The sequence below is a fragment of the Tachypleus tridentatus genome, chromosome 7 (assembly GCF_004210375.1).
Source record: "Tachypleus tridentatus isolate NWPU-2018 chromosome 7, ASM421037v1, whole genome shotgun sequence".
Taxonomy (NCBI): domain Eukaryota; kingdom Metazoa; phylum Arthropoda; class Merostomata; order Xiphosura; family Limulidae; genus Tachypleus; species Tachypleus tridentatus.
In genome coordinates, this window is record NC_134831.1 from 101634840 (window position 1) to 101659558 (window position 24719).

The 24719-nt window shown below is 34.4% G+C and overlaps 1 protein-coding gene across 4 annotated transcripts in view; it reads left to right on the forward strand.

Annotated features, from left to right (window-relative positions):
* The window catches only part of LOC143256305 (uncharacterized), an 87591-nt gene that overhangs the window by 23840 nt on the left and 39032 nt on the right, over positions 1 to 24719 (forward strand). Inside the window, exons 2-7 of one of the 4 annotated variants that reach the window (XM_076513378.1) lie at positions 711 to 978; positions 4939 to 5085; positions 9469 to 9545; positions 10979 to 11184; positions 12752 to 15241; positions 15648 to 15814. In XM_076513378.1, the coding sequence (XP_076369493.1) occupies positions 711 to 978; positions 4939 to 5085; positions 9469 to 9545; positions 10979 to 11184; positions 12752 to 13452 (1399 nt within the window). In that variant the 3' untranslated portion in view covers positions 13453 to 15241; positions 15648 to 15814. Of the gene's footprint in view, positions 1 to 710; positions 979 to 4938; positions 5086 to 9468; positions 9546 to 10978; positions 11185 to 12751; positions 15242 to 15647; positions 15815 to 24719 lie in introns of those variants that run through there. The other 3 variants (XM_076513379.1, XM_076513380.1, XM_076513377.1) reach the window with 3 other exon arrangements.

The following is a 24719-nucleotide window of genomic DNA, read 5'->3' on the forward strand; positions in this document are numbered from 1 at the left end:
ACACATGTGTGTGATGTTTGTTTTGTATTCCACTTTTCTGACATACACATGTTTCGTGTGATGTTTGTTTTGTATTCCACTTTTCTGACATACACATGTTTCGTGTGATGTTTGTTTTGTATTCCACTTTTCTCCATTATGAATAATTTTAAAGTATCCTCTTTTAACACTCTTCTAACTTTTAGAAGTACAATATTTCTCCAGCCCAGTCAGAAATGTTGTTGTTAAAAAAGAAAGTCTAGTCTTTCTAATGTGTGTTCTTCTAGTGTTTGTTTCTTAACTTCTTGTATATGATTTATTTTAAAACCTGCGGCTAGTTGCTCTCTTTGCTATGTTTTGTGCCCCAATATTTTCACGTCCAACTACATTTCTGTACCGATGTTTGTGTACGTTTCCGGGTTGTTTATTTTTCTGTCTTATGAAAATACGATATACATCCATACCTTTCTTACGACGACGTAATTCTTATCGCACAGAACCGAATCACGGTTATCCTTATTGGATATTTCATGATCATTCGGCTCTTTTCACCGGTATTAGATTTTTGTAACACGTAACTGTATTTTTCGAATTACGTATTTTATTTATTTTATGTGCCAACTGCAGGTGGTTGTCAAATTAATATGCCGCTCTTATACTGTTAAAATTTTAAAACTGTAGGAATAAAAAATATAAATATACTTTAATATGTTTCTATTTTTTACCACCAGGCGGATGTTTCCTGCATTTAAAGTGAGGCTCTCCGGACTCGACAAGAAGGCCAAGTATATTATGTTAATGGACATTGTTGCCTCTGACGAGTGTCGCTACAAATTTCATAATCGACGGTGGGTCGTGGCAGGTAAAGCTGACCCCGAGATGCCAAAAGGAATGTACATTCATCCGGACTCTCCGAGCACGGGGGAACAGTGGATGCAGAAGGTGGTGTCCTTCCACAAACTGAAGTTGACCAACAACATTTCTGATAAACACGGATATGTAAGTCTATTGATATGGGACCTCGAGGTTACAAAATAACCGCAATTTTACTTATATATTATAAGAACGCCATCTGAAACATTGGCTTCATTATATGAGAGGCTTTATAAAGTCTAATATAAACTACGATTGAGGTAATTAAAGTAGGGTTTTTATAACAGTAAAACGATTTATTTAAGATCACAACTTTCACAGCAAGGAAGAATATACTTATTTTTATCACCAGATATTTGTTTTATGGATTATTTGTAGCCAAGCTGTTTTAAAAAAAAAATATTCCTTTTTGTGTAATTCCCTCAGCCGATTAACAAACTCCGTTCGTTTGGTCCAGGTGCCATAATAAAACAGAGATTTTGTTTAGAACTAAGTACAAAGGAACAGGTTGGTTATCTGCCCTCTACCCACCACGGGTATCAAAATCCGGTTTCTAGCGTTGTAAGTCTGTAGACATAATGCTCTGTCATTAGGGGCTCATTTTCAATTACACAGGTTTTAAATCGTTTTATTAGGACGTTCGACTCGTAATCCGAGGATCACGTGCTCAAATCCCCGTCACACTGAACATGCTTGCCCTTTCAGCCGTGGGGGCGTTGTAATGTGACGGTTAATCCCACTATTCGTTGGTAAAAGAGTAGCCCAAGAGTTGTCTGTAGGTGGTGATGACTGGCTGCCTTCCCTCTAGTCTTATACTGCAAAATTAGAAACGGCTAGCGCAGATAGTCCTCGTGTAGCTTTGCGCGAAATTAAATAAAACAAAACAAGCCATTTCACATTAATCGAATTTGTAGTTTGGTAAAAACTTTATTTTAGCTTGTAGTGATTTCATCACTGTTACTTCCGGCAGAGAAGTGTAAATAGTAAAAAATATTATGTTCTTATGAGACTCATAAAGATTCTTCCAGCTAAAACAAATGGAAGACTGAAGGACCTCTGAAGTGTTTCTGTTTTATTATTATTTTAAATACAAAGTTTAGTGACTTCAAAAAGTGTTGATTATTGACTAGTTATTTGGAATTTACCACAAGGCTCAATAATGGACTATCTGTGCTATACTCACTTTATGACCTTAATATAAAACAAACAAACAATGAAGTAATTTATAGCTAACAGCTGTTTATTGGTGAGATATGTTATAAAATGTGTCAAACGTATATATTTTGGTTTTTGTCTAATGATTAATTTAAACTATGTAAGCATGGCCAGTATTTTATCGTGAAACCAAAAGACAAGAGTTTTGGGAATATATATATATACATATAAACGAAACACCTTCCACGTGAAAATAATCAATTTGTTTGTAAAATAGTAGATAAATAGTTTGTATCATATCAGAAGCAAACACTATCTAACACAGGAGAAAAAGATGGACATTATAAATGTTGTAAGGTTAGTTCCTGTGGCTTGATGTGTTTCGTGTTCTTCCTATTTCGTCTTTGCACAAAAGTATCGCTTTCTAAGCATTCGTAGAGTTAAACTATGAATTATCACATGGATGGTGCATCAGACTTGAATTATACATTTAAAGTTTGAGAAAAGAGCCATCTGTCGATATTTATGATGTACCCTCGTGTTACGTTCCTTCCGCGTGGCTGAGACTAAATCCACCAATAAATTTTTAAGCTTACTTTTACCGTAATGATCGGGCTCTCGCGGACATCGGTAAAAACTGTGTCGGAGGTTAACCACTCCTTCTCGATGTTTCTCGACTATTCGCAGCCGTTTGGCCTTGCGTGAAACCCACAAAATGCTTTTATAACCATTTTAGATCATAAAATACGAAGAAAATGCAATAAACGTTCTTTCACAACTGGCGCTGATGTAACCCGATAATGGTACAGATAATGGTACAGAGGTAAAACTGGAAATTCGGTTCCTCTTTCTATCATTTGTTTTCTTTTATTCCTCTTTACACAAGAAAAATTACAATTGCACGCCCCACGAGGAACATTCAAAATTATCTTAAAACAGCTACAGTTCTAGGTACAAAGTCAATTAGTGTATGAAAAACGACTCGAGTGAGATTACAAGGACTAAAAGAAAACATGCCTGGGATTATTTCCAGAAATTACGAATACTGCTACTAGGCGACAGCACCATCTCCGTCGAAAACCATGCAGAGGAAGGAAAGAAATAAAGAAAAAAGTGAGCCGTCAGCCGTGTGTATATTATGTAGCGAAACAAAATAATTTGAGCGCTTAAAGTCGCGTTGACCTTTCTGAAATGGAACCCGTGATCAGACGCGTCACTTTACGAAAGTGCTGCTTTATCCACAACTTAGGCTTAACTCTGTCAATTAACAGAACATATGACTTTCAAATGCCGAAACAAAAAACAAAACCTACTCACAGAGATATACGTCCATTACTTAAAATCAGTTCTAACAAGTCAAAAGCGTTCTGCCGACTGCATAACATTTTTATTTTGTGTATGTTTTCCAGAATAAATGTACAACTGTACACAACAATACTATCAATTCTGTTGACTGTACGAAAGTTGTATTTTACAGCAAACTTGTGTGCAACAGTACTACTGACTGTGTGAAAGTTTTATTTTATAGAAAAGTGTGTGTAACAATACTACTGACTGTGTGAAAGTTTTATTTTATAGAAAAGTGTGTGCAACAATACTACTGACTGTGTGAAAGTTTTATTTTATAGAAAAGTGTGTGTAAGAATACTACTGACTGTGTGAAAGTTTTATTTTATAGAAATGTGTGTGTAAGAATACTACTGACTGTGTGAAAGTTTTATTTTATAGAGAACTGTGTGTAACAATACTACTGACTGTGTGAAAGTTTTATTTTATAGAGAACTGTGTGTAACAATACTACTGACTGTGTGAAAGTTTTATTTTATAGAAAAGTGTGTGTAACAATACTACTGACTGTGTGAAAGTTTTATTTTATAGAAAATTGTATGTAACAATACTACTGACTGTGTGAAAGTTTTATTTTATAGAAAAGTGTGTGCAACAATACTACTGACTGTGTGAAAGTTTTATTTTATAGAAAACAACAATACTACTGACTGTGTGAAAGTTTTATTTTATAGAAAAGTGTGTGTAACAATACTACTGACTGTGTGTTTTATTTTATAGAAAAGTGTGTGTAACAATACTACTGACTGTGTGAAAGTTTTATTTTATAGAAAAGTGTGTGTAACAATACTACTGACTGTGTGAAAGTTTTATTTTATAGAAAAGTGTGTGTAACAATACTACTGACTGTGTGAAAGTTTTATTTTATAGAAAAGTGTGTGTAACAATACTACTGACTGTACGAAAGTTTTATTTTATAGAAAACTGTGTGTAACAATACTACTGAATGTATTAAAGTTTTATTTTATAGAAAAGTGTGTGTAACAATACTACTGACTGTATTAGAGTTTTATTTTATAGAAAAGTGTGTGTAACAATACTACTGACTGTGTGAAAGTTTTATTTTATAGAAAAGTGTGTGTAACAATACTACTGACTGTGTGAAAGTTTTATTTTATAGAAAACTGTGTGTAACAATACTACTGAATGTATTAAAGTTTTATTTTATAGAAAAGTGTGTGTAACAATACTACTGACTGTATTAAAGTTTTATTTTATAGAAAGGTGTGTGTAACAATACTACTGACTTTATGAAAGTTTTATTTTATAGAAAAGTGTGTGTAACAATACTACTGACTGTATTAAAGTTTTATTTTATAAAATAAACGTACGAAAAAATAGTGATAATACTATTAATACTATGTATAATTTGTTGTGTAGAAAAAACGTATGCAACAATATTATGCTTATGTATCTGTGGCAGTTTTAGGAGTCGCCCACTAATTATTCTATAAATGAATATTTGTAATTATTACTATAGATAGAGATTTGCTTGTTTTGGGATAAAGTGTGTGTACTCTAACTACAAAATATTTAAATGTAATAAAAATAAAGATTTCCTTTCGCTGTTTCTTTTAATTTTAGTCCATTTTGAACTCCATGCACAAATACCAGCCGAGGTTTCACCTTGTACGGGCTAACGACATCTTGAAGCTGCCGTACAGTACGTTCCGTACATACGTTTTTAAAGAGACTGAGTTTATCGCAGTCACGGCTTATCAAAACGAAAAGGTCAGTGATGTCATTTTGTTCATTATAAAAAGACAAGTACACTGTTTCATTGACAGTGAGACAAATCGTCAGCCATATTAATATATACTTTTGGTGATGATAGATCTATATGAACTGGTAGATAGGTTAATTTATATAAAATATACAACAGTTTACTGATATTAAGGTCGACTTTTGGTAACGATAGGTCTATAAGAACTGTCATGTAGATTAATGCATGTAAGACATACAACATACTAGGGCTGTAGCTATTACATGTGTATCTCATATGTAATTTAGCGTTCAACCTTTCTTCGATTTCTGTACAGTCGTGGTTTTTAGTAAATGCGTACACGTGTTTGTGGGTGTAGGATTGTTTGTCCGACGTTATCTTGTAAAAGGGTCACGGTTGTAGAGCTACTTGTCTAGGTCAATCTAAAACAGGATATTTGTCACCCTTCTTCCAAATGACCATTCGTCATCAGATAGTAAGAGACGGGAGATTATGAGACTCATCTGGAGAATCCTGGGAAGGGCTGGTCATTCTTCTGTCGCCAACAGACCCGCTGTCGCCGCCCCGGGACGCCCGAGCTACCCGGTAAAGATCGCTGTTGTCTTCATTCAACGACGCGAGTGATCCTCTATAAAGAGCGGCACATCTTTAGTCCGCCTTTATCCGTACGTTCGTTCCGCCTGGTCTTACGGTAAGAAAGCACGTTTGGTATCTTGACCTTTTTAGACGGTCATGTCCACATCACTGTTTGTTAGGCGGCAGTGGCCTCATCACTCAACAAGATCAGAGACAAAATTAAAACACGAAAAAACAACATAAAAACAGTCACTCGAAGTATGCCTTAGTGTCATCTCAAGGATACAGCACTCCAAGTATGCCTCAGTGTTATCTCAAGGATACAGAACTCCAAGTATGCCTTAGTGTTATCCAAGGATACAGCACTCGAAGTATGCCTTAGTGTTATCTCAAGGATACAGCAACTCCAAGTATGCCTTAATGTTATCTCAAGGATACAGCACTCGAAGTATGTCTTAGTGTATCTCAAGGATACAGCACTCCAAGTATGCCTTAGTGTATCTCAAGGATACAGCACTCGAAGTGTGAGTGTTACATAAGGATACAGCAAGTTTTTATTTTAATATAACGTTTCTATAAAAAGGCGAAGTTCTGTATGAACTGTGACTATTTGGCCACATCTACAATACAATCCTTACACCATAATATGAGAAGTTAACATCTGTCTGGAGTACAGCTGTAAATCTGTTGTCCACTTTACAAACTTGTAATACCTACAGCAAGAAATTCATAATATGAGAAGTATGGGACATCAACATCTGTCTGGAGTACAGCTGTAAATCTGTTGTCCACTTTACAAACTTGTAATACCTACAGCAAGAAATTCATAATATAAGAAGTATGGGACATCAACATCTGTCTGGAGTACAGCTGTAAATCTGTTGTCCACTTTACAAACTTGTAATACCTACAGCAAGAAATTCATAATATGAGAAGTATGGGACATCAACATCTGTCTGGAGTACAGCTGTAAATCTGTTGTCCACTTTACAAACTTGTAATACCTACAGCAAGAAATTCATAATATGAGAAGTATGGGACATCAACATCTGTCTGGAGTACAGCTGTAAATCTGTTATCCACTTAACAAACTTGTAATACCTACAGCAAGAAATTCATAATATGAGAAGTATGGGACATCAACATCTGTCTGGAGTACAGCTGTAAATCTGTTGTCCACTTTAGAAACTTGTAATACCTACAGCAAGAAATTCATAATATGAGAAGTATGGGACATCAACATCTGTCTGGAGTACAGCTGTAAATCTGTTGTCCACTTTAGAAACTTGTAATACCTACAGCAAGAAATTCTAGTAAAACTGTTGCAACATTCATCATAACACAGCCTCATAACAGAATTTGTTGCACGAATATGTCCGAGTCTCAAAAACCACGAGTGTCGATACCTATTGATGAATCACGTTCACGTACACCCAAAGCCCCATGGGAGTTCCAACAACGGTCGTCAGAAGAACCGCAGTGCGTTACCGGTACAAGCGTGTTGTATAAGAACATTCTCGATCGATTTATTGCTTTATAATACTTTTATGAAGTTTTAATGTCATGGTTAACAGCATATTACCGCACAAACAAATGTTTTTGGTTGAAATGGGAATTGTATTATACTGAACATTCGTGACAGAATTTTCGTTCATTTCCGGGTCAGCTGTTTGTAAACATTTACAGCTATGAGCTTACAGGGGCATACTTCTGTAAATAAACTACATCCAGCACTTGTATCGAAAATAAACTCAGGAGTCTAGCAGTTGTTCTTCCATAAATATCTTTCATGAATGTTGTTTCATATTTCGAAACTGTGACGTAACACTACAGGTGGCGCACGAATGTGCTTGCTTTAAAACGAAATTTTATTTGAAGGCAAACTATTGTCACTCCGTTTTAAACAATTACCAATATTAGAATAAATTCTACAAACTCACTGTGAAAATTACCAGTACATGTTTATACACACGTGAAATTAACCATTGTTCATAATCATGTTCGATTAGTTTCATAATATATATATTTTTAAATAACTTAAACAGATTACTGGGTAATATCCCTATTATATTCGCTATTAAAAATGTTTAGTTATCAAAGCAACTAGTTTCAGTTAGTGTTATATACATGACTTAGAGCATTGGTTAAGATTTATATAACAAGTTGAAAAATCACCAATTCTAAATTTCAAGACGGATGAAACAAAAATATATAAAAATGTTCGAACTATTATTTCTATTTGATATATTTGTCACCATTGCGATTTTAACAACGTACGTTTTAAATTACTAGTTGTTGTTTTTTGAGCGATTAAATTTATTTCTTCGAACTACTTGGTTATAAAGAAATTGATAAAAATTTGTTTAGTTTTCAAACATACGTTAATTACGTCGTTGGTTTCACAATGTTTCTAAAGTTTTACAGAAACTCAGGACCACGAGGGAGACACAACATGACTGTTTAGGCTTCTAAACTCCACAAAGTCCTTGATTCATATCGTCAGTAAACAAACTTATGTGTTACAAAAATTATACTATTTCATGCCAAACTTGGAGATTTTTAAGTGAAAGAAAAACACAGAAAACAAACTTATTCCTCTCTGTTCTGTGCTCACCAAACATACACAGTGATGTTATATGACATCTCGATATCTCTCACCAAACATACACAGTGATGTTATATGACATCTCGATATCTCTCACCAAACATACACAGTCATGTTATATGACATCTCGATATCTCTCACCAAACATACACAGTCATGTTATATGACATTTCGATATCTCTCACCAAACATTCACAGTCATGTTATATGACATCTCGATATCTCTCACCAAACATACACAGTCATGTTATATGACATCTCGATATCTCTCACCAAACATACACAGTGATGTCATATGACATCTCGATATCTCTCACCAAACATACACAGTCATGTTATATGACATCTCGATATCTCTCACCAAACATACACAGTCATGTTATATGACATCTCGATATCTCTCACCAAACATACACAGTCATGTTATATGACATCTCGATATCTCTCACCAAACATACACAGTCATGTTATATGACATCTCGATATCTCTCACCAATATACACTTTATATTTTCCCTAATAACATGCAACAATACTCAAAATGTCACTCGATCCTATTGATTCATTGTGTAAAATCATGATGTTACAGTAATTTAGCTTTATACAAGTTCTGTGAGTTTGTTTTTATTATTTCCGGATGTATTAAAACTTACTATAAAAAAATAAAGTTCGGTCAAAGTACGAAAAGGTTTTATTGTAATTTTTATTAAAACCAGTGTATTGGAATGTAATTACAAAGTTTGTTACAATGTTGACCTCGTGATACACTTCACAATTTAGTGTTTCTCAACTTCTTGAATTAAAATCGTTCAAGTAAACTTCGATAAAATCACGTCAGTAGAAAAATGTGAGAAAACACTCATCAAAATTTAAAACTTAAATTATCAAAGTGATTAGAAAAGTCCTCACTGGTTACACTGTTGTAAGTTGTCCACGTTTCTGACGGTAGATATCAAACTTACTACCTGTTGTAAGTTATCAATGTTTCTGACGGTAGATATCAAACTTACTACCTGTTGTAAGTTATCAATGTTTCTCACGGTAGATAGCAAACTTACTACCTGTTGTAAGTTATCAATGTTTCTCACGGTAGATATCAAACTTACTACCTGTTGTAAGTTATCAATGTTTCTGGTAGATATCAAACTTACTACCTGTTGTAAGTTATCTATGTTTCCAAAAATTAAAAATATATTTTTTTTAAATTCCAGATCACGCAGTTGAAAATCGAGAATAATCCGTTTGCTAAAGGCTTCAGAGACACTGGTAGTGGAAAGAGAGATAGAAAGTAAGTTTCATGTCTTTCTGTCTATCTCTACGTTTATGTATCTTTTATCTCGCTTTTAACTGAATGATAACATACACCACATCTTGTGTGCCTGTTCACATATCAATGTTCATATTTATTTATTTATATTACGTTTGTGCGAATTGCTAATTAGTTTAGCTTTACGATTATTTATGATTACTGGCACAGCAGTATGCATGCGGACTTACAACGTTTCGATATCCCTGGTGGACAGAGCACAGTACCTCTTTGTGCAACTTTGTGCTTAATTCCAAACAACAAGAAAATACGTAAAATATGATTTTTACGTTTTTGAGATAATATTCAAGGTTTTCGTGGATATTTGAGGTTAAAAAAAAACTGATGACGTTTCATTTACAGATTTGAGTAAGTGTGTGTGTGTGTGTGTGTAGTTCGCTGCTTTTGAAAAATATAAAAATCGCGCGTACAAAAAAAGTAAAGTAAGATATTGTGTAAGTTTTTAAATTCATGGAGTAAAGTTAAGTCTTAAGACTTAGGTCTTATATAAGATTTGTTTAATCCTTGGCATAAGTTTTAAAATATGTTTAAACATCGTAAAGCAGTTTCCAAAGAAAACTAAGTGTGTGTGTGTGTGTGTAGTTCGCTGCTTTTGAAAAATATAAAAATCGCGCGTACAAAAAAGTAAGGTAAGATATTGTGTAAGTTTTTAAATTCATGGAGTAAAGTTAAGTATTAAGACTTGGGTCTTATATAAGATTTGTTTAATCCTTGGCATAAGTTTTAAAATATGTTTAAACATCGTAAAGCAGTTTCCAAAGAGGACTAAGTGTGTGTGTGTGTGTGTGTCGTTCGCTGCTTTTGAAAAATATAAAAATCGCGCGTACAAAAAAGTAAGGTAAGATATTGTGTAAGTTTTTAAATTCATGGAGTAAAGTTAAGTCTTAAGACTTAGGTCTTATATAAGATTTGTTTAATCCTTGGCATAAGTTTTAAAATATGTTTAAACATCGTAAAGCAGTTTCCAAAGAGGACTAAGTGTGTGTGTGTGTGTGTAGTTCGCTGCTTTTGAAAAATATAAAATCGCGCGTTTTTAAGGTAAGATATTGTGTAAGTTTTAAATTCATGGAGTAAAGTTAAGTCTTAAGACTTAGGTCTTATATAAGATTTGTTTAATCCTTGGCATAAGTTTTAAAATATGTTTAAACATCGTAAAGCAGTTTCCAAAGAGGACTAATCTTCAAACAGCAGTTTTTAACTGGAGTTGAGCTTCGTAAAATAGTTGTTGAGAGAAATTAAGTTATATATATCAGTTTATAAAGAAGGTTTAAACATTCAGTAATTTTGAAACAGGATTTAAACCTCGTATCAAAGCTTTAAACAGGTGTATAAGTCTGATAAAAAATTCTTTAAAGTTATCTGTGTTCCAAAAGCTAGTGCTAACTAAACAACAGTGTTTCCAGGCGCCCATTACTTCCAATGACAGAAGCTCATCTCCCAGCGACAAATGAGGATCCCAAACGGGACAGTGTAGACCCAATAGAAGGCTGCAGCAGTGAAGAGGAAACAGTGGATGTCGGAGGAGGTGGAGAAGAGCTATTGGACCACCCCATAATCCCTAATACTCCGCTTGTTAACAATAGGTCAGGAGACCAGGAAGGTACTATTATTTCTACAATATAAGGTAGTCAGGTTATAAGATATAAACGGGTACAGTAATATAGTTAACCAATGAAAAGTTGTCATAGACATGCGCTTTTGTGGTCTTACTTTTCTCTAGGTTATGTTCAACGACTGTTTAATTGTCACTTTCATATCCTATGCGACACGAATAAAAAATCGTATTAAATTGTCGTTTTTGCGTTATATATTTCCTAAATTACCCCTAAGCACATGCTACACGAATGTTCATATTTTGTTCGCGTGTTATATAACACATCTGCCACAAACCTCGAGCCTATAAGTACTTCAAGCCTTATTTATTAAGAGTATAACGTTCCCCCACATGTGACGCTGGTCTGTTCAAGTCCTACGTATATACTCATCAACTTTTCATGGTTTTATTTCCGGAACGGCAGAACAAAGGAATATTGTTTTGAAATATCCTCTAGGAAATAAGTTTTCTAGTTTAGTTATTATCATAGATGTAAAGAGGACAAGTGTTTGATATTCATAAGTGAAGCATCCGTCACTAGAAACCGAGCAGTAAGACTAAAGATATAGTTAGCTTGTTTCTCTTCTAGTTCGTTTCATTCATTACAACCTGTGTGCCCATGTAACCACGTCTCTGATTGGTTAAACAAACTAAAAGTCTTACGTTGTAGGAGTTCTCAGACAGTACTGCACTTTTTGTTACTTTTCTAAACGGAGTCTCTGTATACCTTATTATGTTTTATCTTCGTGAGATTCATGTGACTTTCGTGGCTGTTTATAATTAAACTGATAAGGTACTTTAAAAATTAATTTGAGGTAATAGTTTATGAACAGTGGTTTGCTTAGAATTTCGCGCAAAGATACACAAGGGCTAGCTCTCTTTAATGTAGCAGTGTAAGACTAGAGGGAAGGCAGCTAGTCATCACCACCCACCGCCAACTCTTGGGCTACTCTTTTACCAACGAATAGTGGGATTGACCGTCACATTATAACACCCCCACGGCTGGGAGGGCGAACATGTTTGGCGCGACTCGGACGCGAACCCGCGACCCTCAGATAACGAAGCGCACGCCTTAACACGCTAGGCCATGCCGGGCCGTAGCAGGTTCTGCAATAGAAATTGCATATACATTAATATTTAATTAACAACGTAAATATGTATATACGAGATAGAGTGTTACCCAATTTACGAAACATAATTCATTGTGTTTAACAACATATTCTAGAGAGACTTTTGAATTGAAAAAGAAATTTCTCGTGCCAATTTTAATTTTTGTACAGCAAAATTACTACAGTTATTAGTTTTTGTTGCTTGTTAACATAAAGTTTATTTTGACTGTTAGTTTTACACTCTTACATATAATTACTAACTTTCATTGAGTTGATTGCAGTTCTAAATCGTAGACGAAATTAATCGTAAACTAAGTACGTCTTTCAGTGTTAGGAAGTGCTTAAACTTCTTTCATATCGTATGTTTTTTATTGTTAGATTAGAAAGCTTAGTTGGTATATGTATATGTATATTTATATGTTTATAGACATTTATATGTCTATTGATTGACGCCCTTTTGACAGTTCCAGAAGATAACAAGATGGATCTGGAGAAAACGGAAAACAGTGATGTTGTTAATAGAAAGACAAAGTCCTCAGAAGACAAGAACTTGGAGATCTCATGTAAAAAAAGCCAGACAGCTTCTGTGGCCATACCTGGATCATATATTCCGGAATCTTCGAGTACTGTGGCACAGGGTTTTCATAGTGTTGACCTCCCAGAGAACCATGCACACAGTTTACATCATCTTGGAATTCATAACACATTAGGAGGCGGATTACCCCACCCTCACATATTTCCTTATCTCTACTCACAAGCACTGTACCCTCAGTTGTATTTTCCTCACGCCATTCCCACGACATCTGCAACATCTGCAAGTGTGTCATCACATGATCTTTATTCTTTTATGACTCGTAATAACCCAAGGTTTTTGGACCCTGGATGCAGACATGGGCATCATCGATTTTTTCCATATTTGTTACCAGTGGCCACCAGCTCGACGCAGCTTCCTCCTTCTACTGTCCACTGTCCTGTCCCTCTTCCACTTCTCAAGGGCATGTCTTTATCCCCAGCTTCGGAAGTTGCAAGTTCTTCCAGTTCAATAAGTCCAACCGTCTCTTCTCCTGCTTCTAGTACGTTACAGAGTATAGAGGACATGGTCAACGGGTTGGAAAGACAGCAGGAACAACTTGCCGTTCTGTCTTTGTCCAAACTTAATGAATGATGACTAGAGTGATCAAGTGGGAAAGAGCCAGCCAAGCTTTCTGCTTAGCATCACCCAGAGCTTAGCAAGAGCCACGTTGACCTCTGGTGGCCAAGAACACAATCCAATAAGTTCCGCTCCTTCCAAGACAGATCTACTGAGGACGATATAGTGGAATCTGGGTGGGGTAACAAGAAGTCACACATTGTCTCCTACCCAGAAGAAAAGTAAATGAATCTGTCTGCGTGACAGTAAATCAGATATTTAGATAGCTAATAAACAAGAAAAGCATTCAACCTCGAAAAGTGAATTAATGAAACTCGTGTCCTGCTCAAACAATGAATAGAAAACTTCATTTTTTTTTTAATTTTGTGATATGGTTATTCTATTTGTGGCTTTAAAAAACAAACAAACTATATTCTGCTTTGTTATACCTAACACTGGTTTGACAGATATGGTTTATTTTCTGTGCACGTTTCTCACCCTATCATAAATAATTTGGCAAAGAAACGTAAACCCACCCTCGTTGTTCTTTTGGAGGCAAACACTAGCTTAATAGATGAAGTGAAATGCACAATCAGAATTTTTGTCGAATAATAAGTCAAAGGAAGGTTCCTGGACCAACACTTAATGTTCATCTGGTGCCTTAACAGATGATTGACGTTACATATTCTGTTCGTGACAAGTGTCGACTTCAGAAATCTTCCTGCCAATGTCTCTACGCCCAACATTGGATTTATGAATTCTTGAAAACATATCTTCGAAACTCGTTTGTGTCCATTGTTAATTTGGAGGATGGTGTGGCAGTACGTAAGTCCAACTGTCGCTTTTGAGGATGATTTTAGGTGCGTTTGGTAACCAGCTGCAGTACGAAGTTCAACAATCGTTTGAGAAGTTGTTGGAAAGCCATTTGTAAAATATCAATGTAAGTACTTTGTGAAATGGAACTTTAAAGATTGGACCTTGTATTAAACTCTAGTTATGAAAGTTCATTACGTTCCTACAGTTACGGAGAGTTTTTATATATGAATTATCATCAACTCTTGGATACTCTCTTGACAACTTGTTTAAAGAGTTTTTTAAATTATGCTCAACAATGTTCTGAGTTCCTATTTCAATCAATTTTTGGAGCAATTCAATAGTAAAACATTTCTCTGACATAAAATGTCTAAACAAAGGAATGATGAAATGGAAACTGTAAGGAAACTGCAAGGCTAGACTAATGCACTGTATTGTTGAATTACGTACTGGAGTTAAGGAAATTGGATTGAGTAATACGTAATATAGGTGAAATACGTAATTGTGTAGAGGAAACTGGATTGGATGATATTTAATACACTGTATTGCCAAACTAATTTTGAAGTGAAGTACATTGGAGCGAGGTATACTGAAATTACAAAAAAAACTTACTCGATAATCGATTTTCAAACTAACGATGTGATCTGCCTGTTTGTGTCAAGGCCCGGAACTATATCGTTCAAAGCTTTTGGTTTTTTAATGATGTGTCTTTAAAACGTAAAATAAATATTAGCAATCAGTTTCAGTGGAATGTCAAGAAATCTTTGTTGTCCTTTGAGTTTGGGAATTGTGTAGGATATGATAAAAGTTGTACAGTACATAATGAGCGGTTTAGACACAAGTGGTTGGCTTGTCTGTTTCATTGTTTTTGAGTGAAGTGAATGGAGAACTCGCGAACACTTGAAGAAAGTCCAAACAACAATCTACTTAAAAACACTACAATACTGCAACTATCTTGGCAGAAATTTTCACAATGCGTGATGTCCAGACAGATGAAATCAACGAATACTTGGTAAGCAAAATATTTCTGTTTGTCAAACTATCAAACAACCAATAACACATAAAATTATAAGAGTGTGGATATTCACTTGAACCTTGCAATAGCTAGGAAAAAAAATTGTTATTATCGTAAACATATTTAAATTTTCTTTCAGCTCGGTTTTTTTGTCCAGTTTTCATTTAGTTTTCTCGTCGAGTTAATTTTCTTGGGGTAAAGTAGATAACACACCAGGAGTTACTTGTGTAGGAGTTTTCTCTCAAAATAGAAATTGAAACGAAAATAAAGATGACATTTGTCTGTGGATTAAAGTAAAGCCCTAAAATAAAAAGTATTTTATTTTGTCTGAGACCAGAATTAGTAAATCATAATTCAGTAAAAACAATCATTTTGAGTTGGATTAGCTGATTATGTGTTCTAGAATACACACCTAGGAGCTGATATGGAACATCCAGACTTTATTTGGGGCTGAATGAATACACATCTAGGAGCTGATATGGAACATCCAAACTTTATTTGGGGCTGAATGAATAAACATCTAGAAGCTGATATGGAACATCCAGACTTTATTTGGGGATGAATGAATAAACATCTAGGAGCTGATATGGAACATCCAAACTTTATTTGGGGATGAATTAGGAAGATGGATATTTTTTTTTGGCTATGAATTCAGAAAATGGACCTTTCTTCTTCTACTGTGAGTCCAAAAGATGAGTTTTGCTTTTCAGGTCTAAATTAGGAATGTGGGCCTTGTCTCTGCCGGTCCGAATTCGGTAGATCGGCTGTTCTTCTTCTTGGTTGCATTGAATTAGGATTATTTTTTGAAAGCGCTCAGTTTTTTTTTTTTTTCATTTCACGCAAAGCTACACGAGGGCTATCTACGCTAACCATCCCTAACTTAGCGGTGTAAGACTAGAGGGAAGGCAACTAGTCATCACCACCACACCGACCGCCACCTCTTGGGCTACCTTTTTACCAATAAATAGTAGGATTGACCGTCACATTATAACGCCCCCACTATTTAAAGGGCGAACATGTTTGGTATGGCGGAAATTCGAACCCGCGACCCTCAGATTACGAGTCGAGTGTCTTAACCACCTGGCCATGCCGGGTCCCAAAAGCGCTCGGAACAAGGGATGCTTTAAGTTGTGTTTTATCCACTTTCTTTATCCTCCATGTTTTCTGCTGCTCTGGTTCCAGCTGAAGCTGGACGAGGTATTAATCAACAAACAAGTTTCAAGTAGTGTCAAGATACACGTAGATTCGACGTCCGGTGTGTGGATCTCTGAACCAAATAACGGAATGATGCTTTTACAAAATAACTATAAGAAACAAAAGATTGTCAGAAATCTATAGTGGGTATTTGATGTTATATCTTCACGGATTATATTAATAACAGTGGAAATAAACCTAAACCTCTGTCTTGAATTACGTAGTATGATGTCATCTCACGTGCCAACGTATACGTGACGCTTTAACTTTCTAATAAATTTTCTTACGAAACAACAAGACATAGCGTTTTGTGTCTTTGATGTTTCTAGGCAACAATGATGACAAGTGAAATAACGAACCACGTGCTCAACCTAACATTTTAATATATGTCGAGAGGGATTATTTCTATTCGAATATTCTAGAGACTTTCCAAACTTTCCTTCAGTTTTTCCAGTGAACTATAACAAGCTGGAAGGCCGTATTGGGTGTATTTTACATATAAATAGGAAGAGACCGACTGCACTCGCTACATTGTTATCCGTTAAGAAATTGACAATATAGGAAAACGTTCCAGTTTATTTACTCTTTCAAGCATGTCTTCAAAGAATGCTTCCGGAAATTTATCGTAAAGCTTCCTCTATCTTTGAAAAATACCAATCATGTGATAGCATTATGTCAAAATACCAATCATGTGATAGCATTGTGTCAAACAGAGAAGAAAGAAAAACAGATAAAAAAAGAACGCGTATGTGCATAGATTCCCAGTGTTGTCTATTTTAGAAAAAACAAAACTCAAACCTTACTTGTTTGAGTAATAACCCTACGTTGCTATCGTTATATATATAAATATATATATATATTTTTACTGGGCATCTTTTACGCTTAACTAAATTCTATCACTAACGGACGAATAAACAATAGATTTAATATCGTCATGTTTAACAGTGACTGTTAGTCTGTCAGTATGTTTATTCTGAATTAAGCACAAAGCTACACAATGGACTATCTGTGCTCTGCCTACCACGGGTACGAAACCCAGTTTCTAGCAGTGTGAGTCCGCAGACGTGCCGATAGGGGCGCGTCAGTATGTGATGAAGAATTTAATAAAATGTTGATCTATTTATTTCAAATAAATATTTCAAATTAAAAAGGGAGGAATACTCTTTCTTCAAGTCAAGTGAGCGTGTGTAGTAACGCCGGGATCCATTTTCAATCTTTTAAATTGATTTTTAAAGGTGAATTTTACAGAAAAAAAGAAAACTTCACAGTCAAAAGAACTACTCATACTGATTAATTTTGTAGGTTCACATTTTTTATAAAACATATGTGCTAATAAATGAAACATAGAACTTGTCGCAGAAAGAGCCCTTTCTGAACAGCAATCCGAACGTTTTAGATTTTACATTTGCCGCTAGGAAAAGTACTGTGACGTAATAGTTGCCAAACACACCGCCGACGCCAGCGCGTTGAATGTAAATAAACATGGCCAGTGCGTACGGAGAAACAGAGGCGGAGTGTGTTTTGACTTTGTGGTCTGAACAATGTTGAGTATCGCCATATCAATTGGAACCTACTCTGAACGAACCTAGAACAGTTACTTTTGACACAGATCTGACAAGTTCTAGTGATGAGGACAGTTCCACGAGTGAGAGTAGCAGAACTGTGAGTGATACTGAAGAACTGAGATTATATATTAAAACAACATGCTTTATGAGGGCTATGAGATTTACATTTAATATGACAATGTCAGAGTACTGTGTTAAGATTAATTTTATTATGATGAGTTATGGAAATTGTTATGGAGTTTATATTTGATTGTTTACAAGTCTACAATGTTTGTTTTAAATACATAACATGTACTTGATTACTTCAACATGTTCAAGACACAGTCTTATTTCAATTTATCTTGAAATGTTAAATTTGAAAAATGATATTCTTCAAACTTTTCCATATTTAAAAATGATACAAAAACATCTACTGAATGATCTACCAGTTTTAAACTTGGAATGTACTCTATTTGGGATAGATTTGTCCACTGTCTAGACTATGAAATCAAGGTTTCACTGACTTTCAGGTGCCACAAATGCAAAACACGCTCATGAAAGTGAAATGTGTATGTCTAGTTACATTCTTCAAAAACTTGTACTTTTTAAATTATTATATTATACTGGTTATTGTTTATCACTTTATACTGCACACATACCTTTAAGTTTGTTCTTTTGGTGATGGCAAGGGATGGCTTCAGAGGGGTGGAACCTGTACGCTGCAGGCTGAGATCAGTCCTCAGCTCTACACGAGGAAAGATGGTGGGGACAATCCTGTCTACTGCTGATAGTTTTTTTCAGTCTCAACCTGCCTGGCTTGTAACCCACAGAATCCAAAACAGTGGGATCCGACACAAAACATGAGCGTTCAAAGTGATCTTTACAAAGCTTTGCATGGTATGAAGGAGTCCAGTTCTTCCTATTGACCATCCGCACCCACTGTCGCCACCTTGCCGGTTCCTTCTCCTTGCACGGAAACGAAAAGAAGCTTTTGCCCGATACCGAACCGTTTTTATAACCATAAGCAATGTAGTAAACCAAGTTATCATAAAACAAACATAAAGTAGCAATATCAAGACAAAAAATAGTCTCACAAAGTATGTAATCTGAAAAAAGCACTGATAGATTTACATAAAACACCAGCACTGAAAGGAACACAATGGTCGGCGCGCAATGAAGCGTGTTTGGAAACTATTACGTCATAGTTGTAAAACATCACGGAAATAGCCGAACGACTGAGAAGAACTTGAGTTCGAGGACCCGTATATTTTGTTTCATTTTTTACTCAAAAACTAAAGTGTTTAAAAAATATGGCAACCTCACAGGAATTATACCTGACCAAAGTACAGTTTCTAAGGCAATTATTAAATGTGTTGAAAATTCACCTTTAAGATAATTTGTAGGATTTGATATGTTTCATACAAACACAAATCATGTTCAGATAACATTCTTATTGTCATGAGCATAGCTGACATTGTTTAATAAACCTTAGATTGAACATAAACAGTGCTATGTTACTAGATGCAAAAAACGAAACATTGATGACATTGTTTATTAAACCATAGATTGGACAAAACTGTGTTATATTACTAGATCCACAAAACATTGATGGCATTGTTTTTTAAACCATAGATTGGACAAAACAGTGTTACATTACTAGATCCACAAAACAAAACAGAAATGACATTCTTTGATAGATTGTTTAGGCAGATTATTCATGATAAAACTTTGTAAAATAAACAGCATCTGCCTGTTGTGAAGACACAAGTGTAGAAGACAACGTTTCGAATGTCTTCTTGCTTCTGAACATGAAAGGCGGAATATTTTCGAAAGTCGTCCTCTACACTCTTGTCTCCACAACAGGCAGATGCTGTTTATATTACAAAGTTTCCTCAGAGATGAAATTGTTTATTAAACTTTAGATTAGACATAAGAACTGTTATGTTACTAGATCCACAAAACGAAACATTAATGGCATCGTTTATAAAACCATAGATTGGGTATCGACTTCAAAAGCCAGAAATACAAATATTTATCACTTGTATCTTTGGTTTTCTTAACTCTTAAAACAGAACACTTTGGGGACCGAGGTGAAGTGCATCTAGTTATAAAATTAGTTTTAATAAAACGATTCACTATGTATGTATATGTGAGTGTGTTTTGTGTGTATGTTTTGCTGAGTAGTTTTGTTAATTACGGGAAATATGTTTTGAAGTCTACCGACAATGTTATGTTTAACTGTTAACATTATGGTGTAACTTTACTATATCACTATATGTCTGTGGGTTAAGTTTCATATATTGTGGATAATGTTATGTTTAACTGTTAACATTATGGTGTAACTTTACTATAACTGTTAACATTATGGTGTAACTTCACTATATCACTATGTGTCTGTGGGTTACGTTTCATACATTGTGGAGAATGTTACGTTTAACTGTTAACATTATGGTGTAACTTCACTATATCACTATGTGCATGTGGGTTAAGTTTCATACATTGTGGATAATGTTATGTTTAACTGTTAACATTATGGTGTACCTTTACTATATCACTATGTGTCTGTGGGTTACGATTCATATATTGTGGATAATGTTATGTTTAACTGTTAACATTATGGTGTAACTTCACTATATCACTATATGCATGTGGGTTAAGTTTCATACATTGTGGAGAATGTTATGTTTAACTGTTAACATTATGGTGTAACTTCACTATATCACTATGTGTCTGTGGGTTAAGTTTCATACATTGTGGATAATGTTATGTTTAACTGTTAACATTATGGTGTAACTTCACTATATCACTATGTGTCTGTGGGTTAAGTTTCACACATTGTGGATAATGTTATGTTTAACTGTTAACATTATGGTGTAACTTTACTATAATTGTTAACATTATGGTGTAACTTTACTATAATTGTTAACATAGTGGTGTAACTTTACTATATCACTATGTGTCTGTGGGTTAAGTTTCATACATTGTGGATAATGTTATGTTTAACTGTTAACATTATGGTGTAACTTCACTATATCACTATGTGTCTGTGGGTTAAGTTTCATACATTGTGGAGAATGTTACGTTTAACTGTTAACATTATGGTGTAACTTCACTATATCACTATGTGCATGTGGGTTAAGTTTCATACATTGTGGAGAATGTTATGTTTAACTGTTAACATTATGGTGTAACTTCACTATATCACTATGTGTCTGTGGGTTACGTTTCATACATTGTGGATAATGTTATGTTTAACTGTTAACATTATGGTGTAACTTCACTATATCACTATGTGTCTGTGGGTTAAGTTTCATACATTGTGGAGAATGTTATGTTTAACTGTTAACATTATGGTGTACCTTTACTATATCACTATGTGTCTGTGGGTTAAGTTTCATACATTGTGGATAATGTTATGTTTAACTGTTAACATTATGGTGTAACTTCACTATATCACTATGTGTCTGTGGGTTAAGTTTCATACATTGTGGATAATGTTATGTTTAACTGTTAACATTATGGTGTAACTTCACTATATCACTATGTGTCTGTGGGTTATGTAGTTTCATATATTGTGGATAATGTTATGTTTAACTGTTAACATTATGGTGTAACTTCACTATATCACTATGTGTCTGTGGGTTAAGTTTCATACATTGTGGATAATGTTATGTTTAACTGTTAACATTATGGTGTAACTTCACTATATCACTATGTGTCTGTGGGTTAAGTTTCATACATTGTGGATAATGTTATGTTTAACTGTTAACATTATGGTGTAACTTCACTATATCACTATGTGTCTGTGGGTTAAGTTTCATACATTGTGGATAATGTTATGTTTAACTGTTAACATTATGGTGTAACTTTACTATATCACTATGTGTCTGTGGGTTAAGTTTCATTATTGTGGAACTTTACTATTTAACTGTTAACATTATGGTGTAACTTTACTATATCACTATGTGTCTGTGGGTTAAGTTTCACACATTGTGGATAATGTTATGTTTAACTGTTAACATTATGGTGTAACTTCACTATATCACTATGTGTCTGTGGGTTAAGTTTCATACATTGTGGAGAATGTTACGTTTAACTGTTAACATTATGGTGTAACTTCACTATATCACTATGTGCATGTGGGTTATGTTTCATACATTATGGTGTGCCTTTACTATATCACTATGTGTCTGTGGGTTAAGTTTCATACATTGTGGATAATGTTATGTTTAACTGTTAACATTATGGTGTAACTTTACTATATCACTATGTGTCTGTGGGTTAAGTTTCACACATTGTGGATAATGTTATGTTTAACTGTTAACATTATGATGTAACTTCACTATATCACTATGTGTCTGTGGGTTGAGTTTCATACTTTGTGGATAATGTTATGTTTAACTGTTAACATTGTGGTGTAACTTCACTATATCACTATGTGTCTGTGGGTTAAGTTTCACACATTGTGGATAATGTTATGTTTAACTGTTAACATTATGGTGTAACTTCACTATATCACTATGTGTCTGTGGGTTACGTTTGACACATTGTGGATAATGTTATGTTTAACTGTTAACATTATGGTGTAACTTCACTATATCACTATGTGTCTGTGGGTTAAGTTTCATACATTGTGGAGAATGTTATGTTTAACTGTTAACATTATGGTGTAACTTTACTATATCACTATGTGTCTGTGGGTTAAGTTTCACACATTGTGGATAATGTTATGTTTAACTGTTAACATTATGGTGTAACTTCACTATATCACTATGTGTCTGTGGGTTAAGTTTCACACATTGTGGATAATGTTATGTTTAACTGTTAACATTATGGTGTAACTTTACTATAATTGTTAACATTATGGTGTAACTTTACTATAATTGTTAACATTATGGTGTAACTTCAGTATATCACTATGTGTCTGTGGGTTAAGTTTCGTACATTGTGACTAATGTTATGTTTAACTGTTAACATTATGGTGTAACTTCACTATATCACTATGTGTCTGTGGGTTAAGTTTCATACATTGTGGATAATGTTATGTTTAACTGTTAACATTATGGTGTGCCTTTACTATATCACTATGTGTCTGTGGGTTAAGTTTCATACATTGTGGATAATGTTATGTTTAACTGTTAACATTATGATGTAACTTCACTATATCACTATGTGTCTGTGGGTTGAGTTTCATACTTTGTGGATAATGTTATGTTTAACTGTTAACATTGTGGTGTAACTTCACTATATCACTATGTGTCTGTGGGTTAAGTTTCACACATTGTGGATAATGTTATGTTTAACTGTTAACATTATGGTGTAACTTCACTATATCACTATGTGTCTGTGGGTTACGTTTCATACATTGTGGATAATGTTATGTTTAACTGTTAACATTGTGGTGTAACTTCACTATATCACTATGTGTCTGTGGGTTAAGTTTCATACATTGTGGAGAATGTTATGTTTAACTGTTAACATTATGGTGTAACTTCACTATATCACTATGTGTCTGTGGGTTAAGTTTCACACATTGTGGATAATGTTATGTTTAACTGTTAACATTATGGTGTAACTTTACTATATCACTATGTGTCTGTGGGTTAAGTTTCACACATTGTGGATAATGTTATGTTTAACTGTTAACATTATGGTGTAACTTCACTATATCATTGTTAACATTATGTTTCACACATTGTGGATAATGTTATGTTTAACTGTTAACATTATGGTGTAACTTCACTACACTATAATCTGTGGGTTAAGTTTCACACATTGTGGATAATGTTATGTTTAATTGTTAACATTATGGTGTAACTTCACTATATCACTATGTGTCTGTGGGTTAAGTTTCACACATTGTGATAATGTTATGTTTAACTGTTAACATTATGGTGTAACTTCACTATATCACTATGTGTCTGTGGGTTAAGTTTCATACATTGTGGATAATGTTATGTTTAACTGTTAACATTATGGTGTAACTTCACTATATCACTATGTGTCTGTGGGTTAAGTTTCATACATTGTGGATAATGTTATGTTTAACTGTTAACATTATGGTGTACCTTTACTATATCACTATGTGTCTGTGGGTTAAGTTTCATACATTGTGGATAATGTTATGTTTAACTGTTAACATTATGGTGTAACTTTACTATATCACTATGTGTCTGTGGGTTAAGTTTCACACATTGTGGATAATGTTATGTTTAACTGTTAACATTATGATGTAACTTCACTATATCACTATGTGTCTGTGGGTTGAGTTTCATACTTTGTGGATAATGTTATGTTTAACTGTTAACATTGTGGTGTAACTTCACTATATCACTATGTGTCTGTGGGTTAAGTTTCACACATTGTGGATAATGTTATGTTTAACTGTTAACATTATGGTGTAACTTCACTATATCACTATGTGTCTGTGGGTTAAGTTTCACACATTGTGGATAATGTTATGTTTCACTGTTAACATTATGGTGTAACTTTACTATATCACTCTCTGTGAGGAAGATTTTACTTTATTTTGTATATTTTGTTACAGTTATATTATTAATAGATTCTAACGTGTTTTTCCCACAATGTTGTCTTCTACAGTTGTCATCCAAACGGTCTGAGTGCATCAGTAACATGCTGGTTATTTTCTACAAATTGTTGTTACCAATAAACGTATTTCATTTTTCTTCTTCAACCTAATCATTCGCCTAGGAAAACGTTCTTTCGTGTCTTAGCGG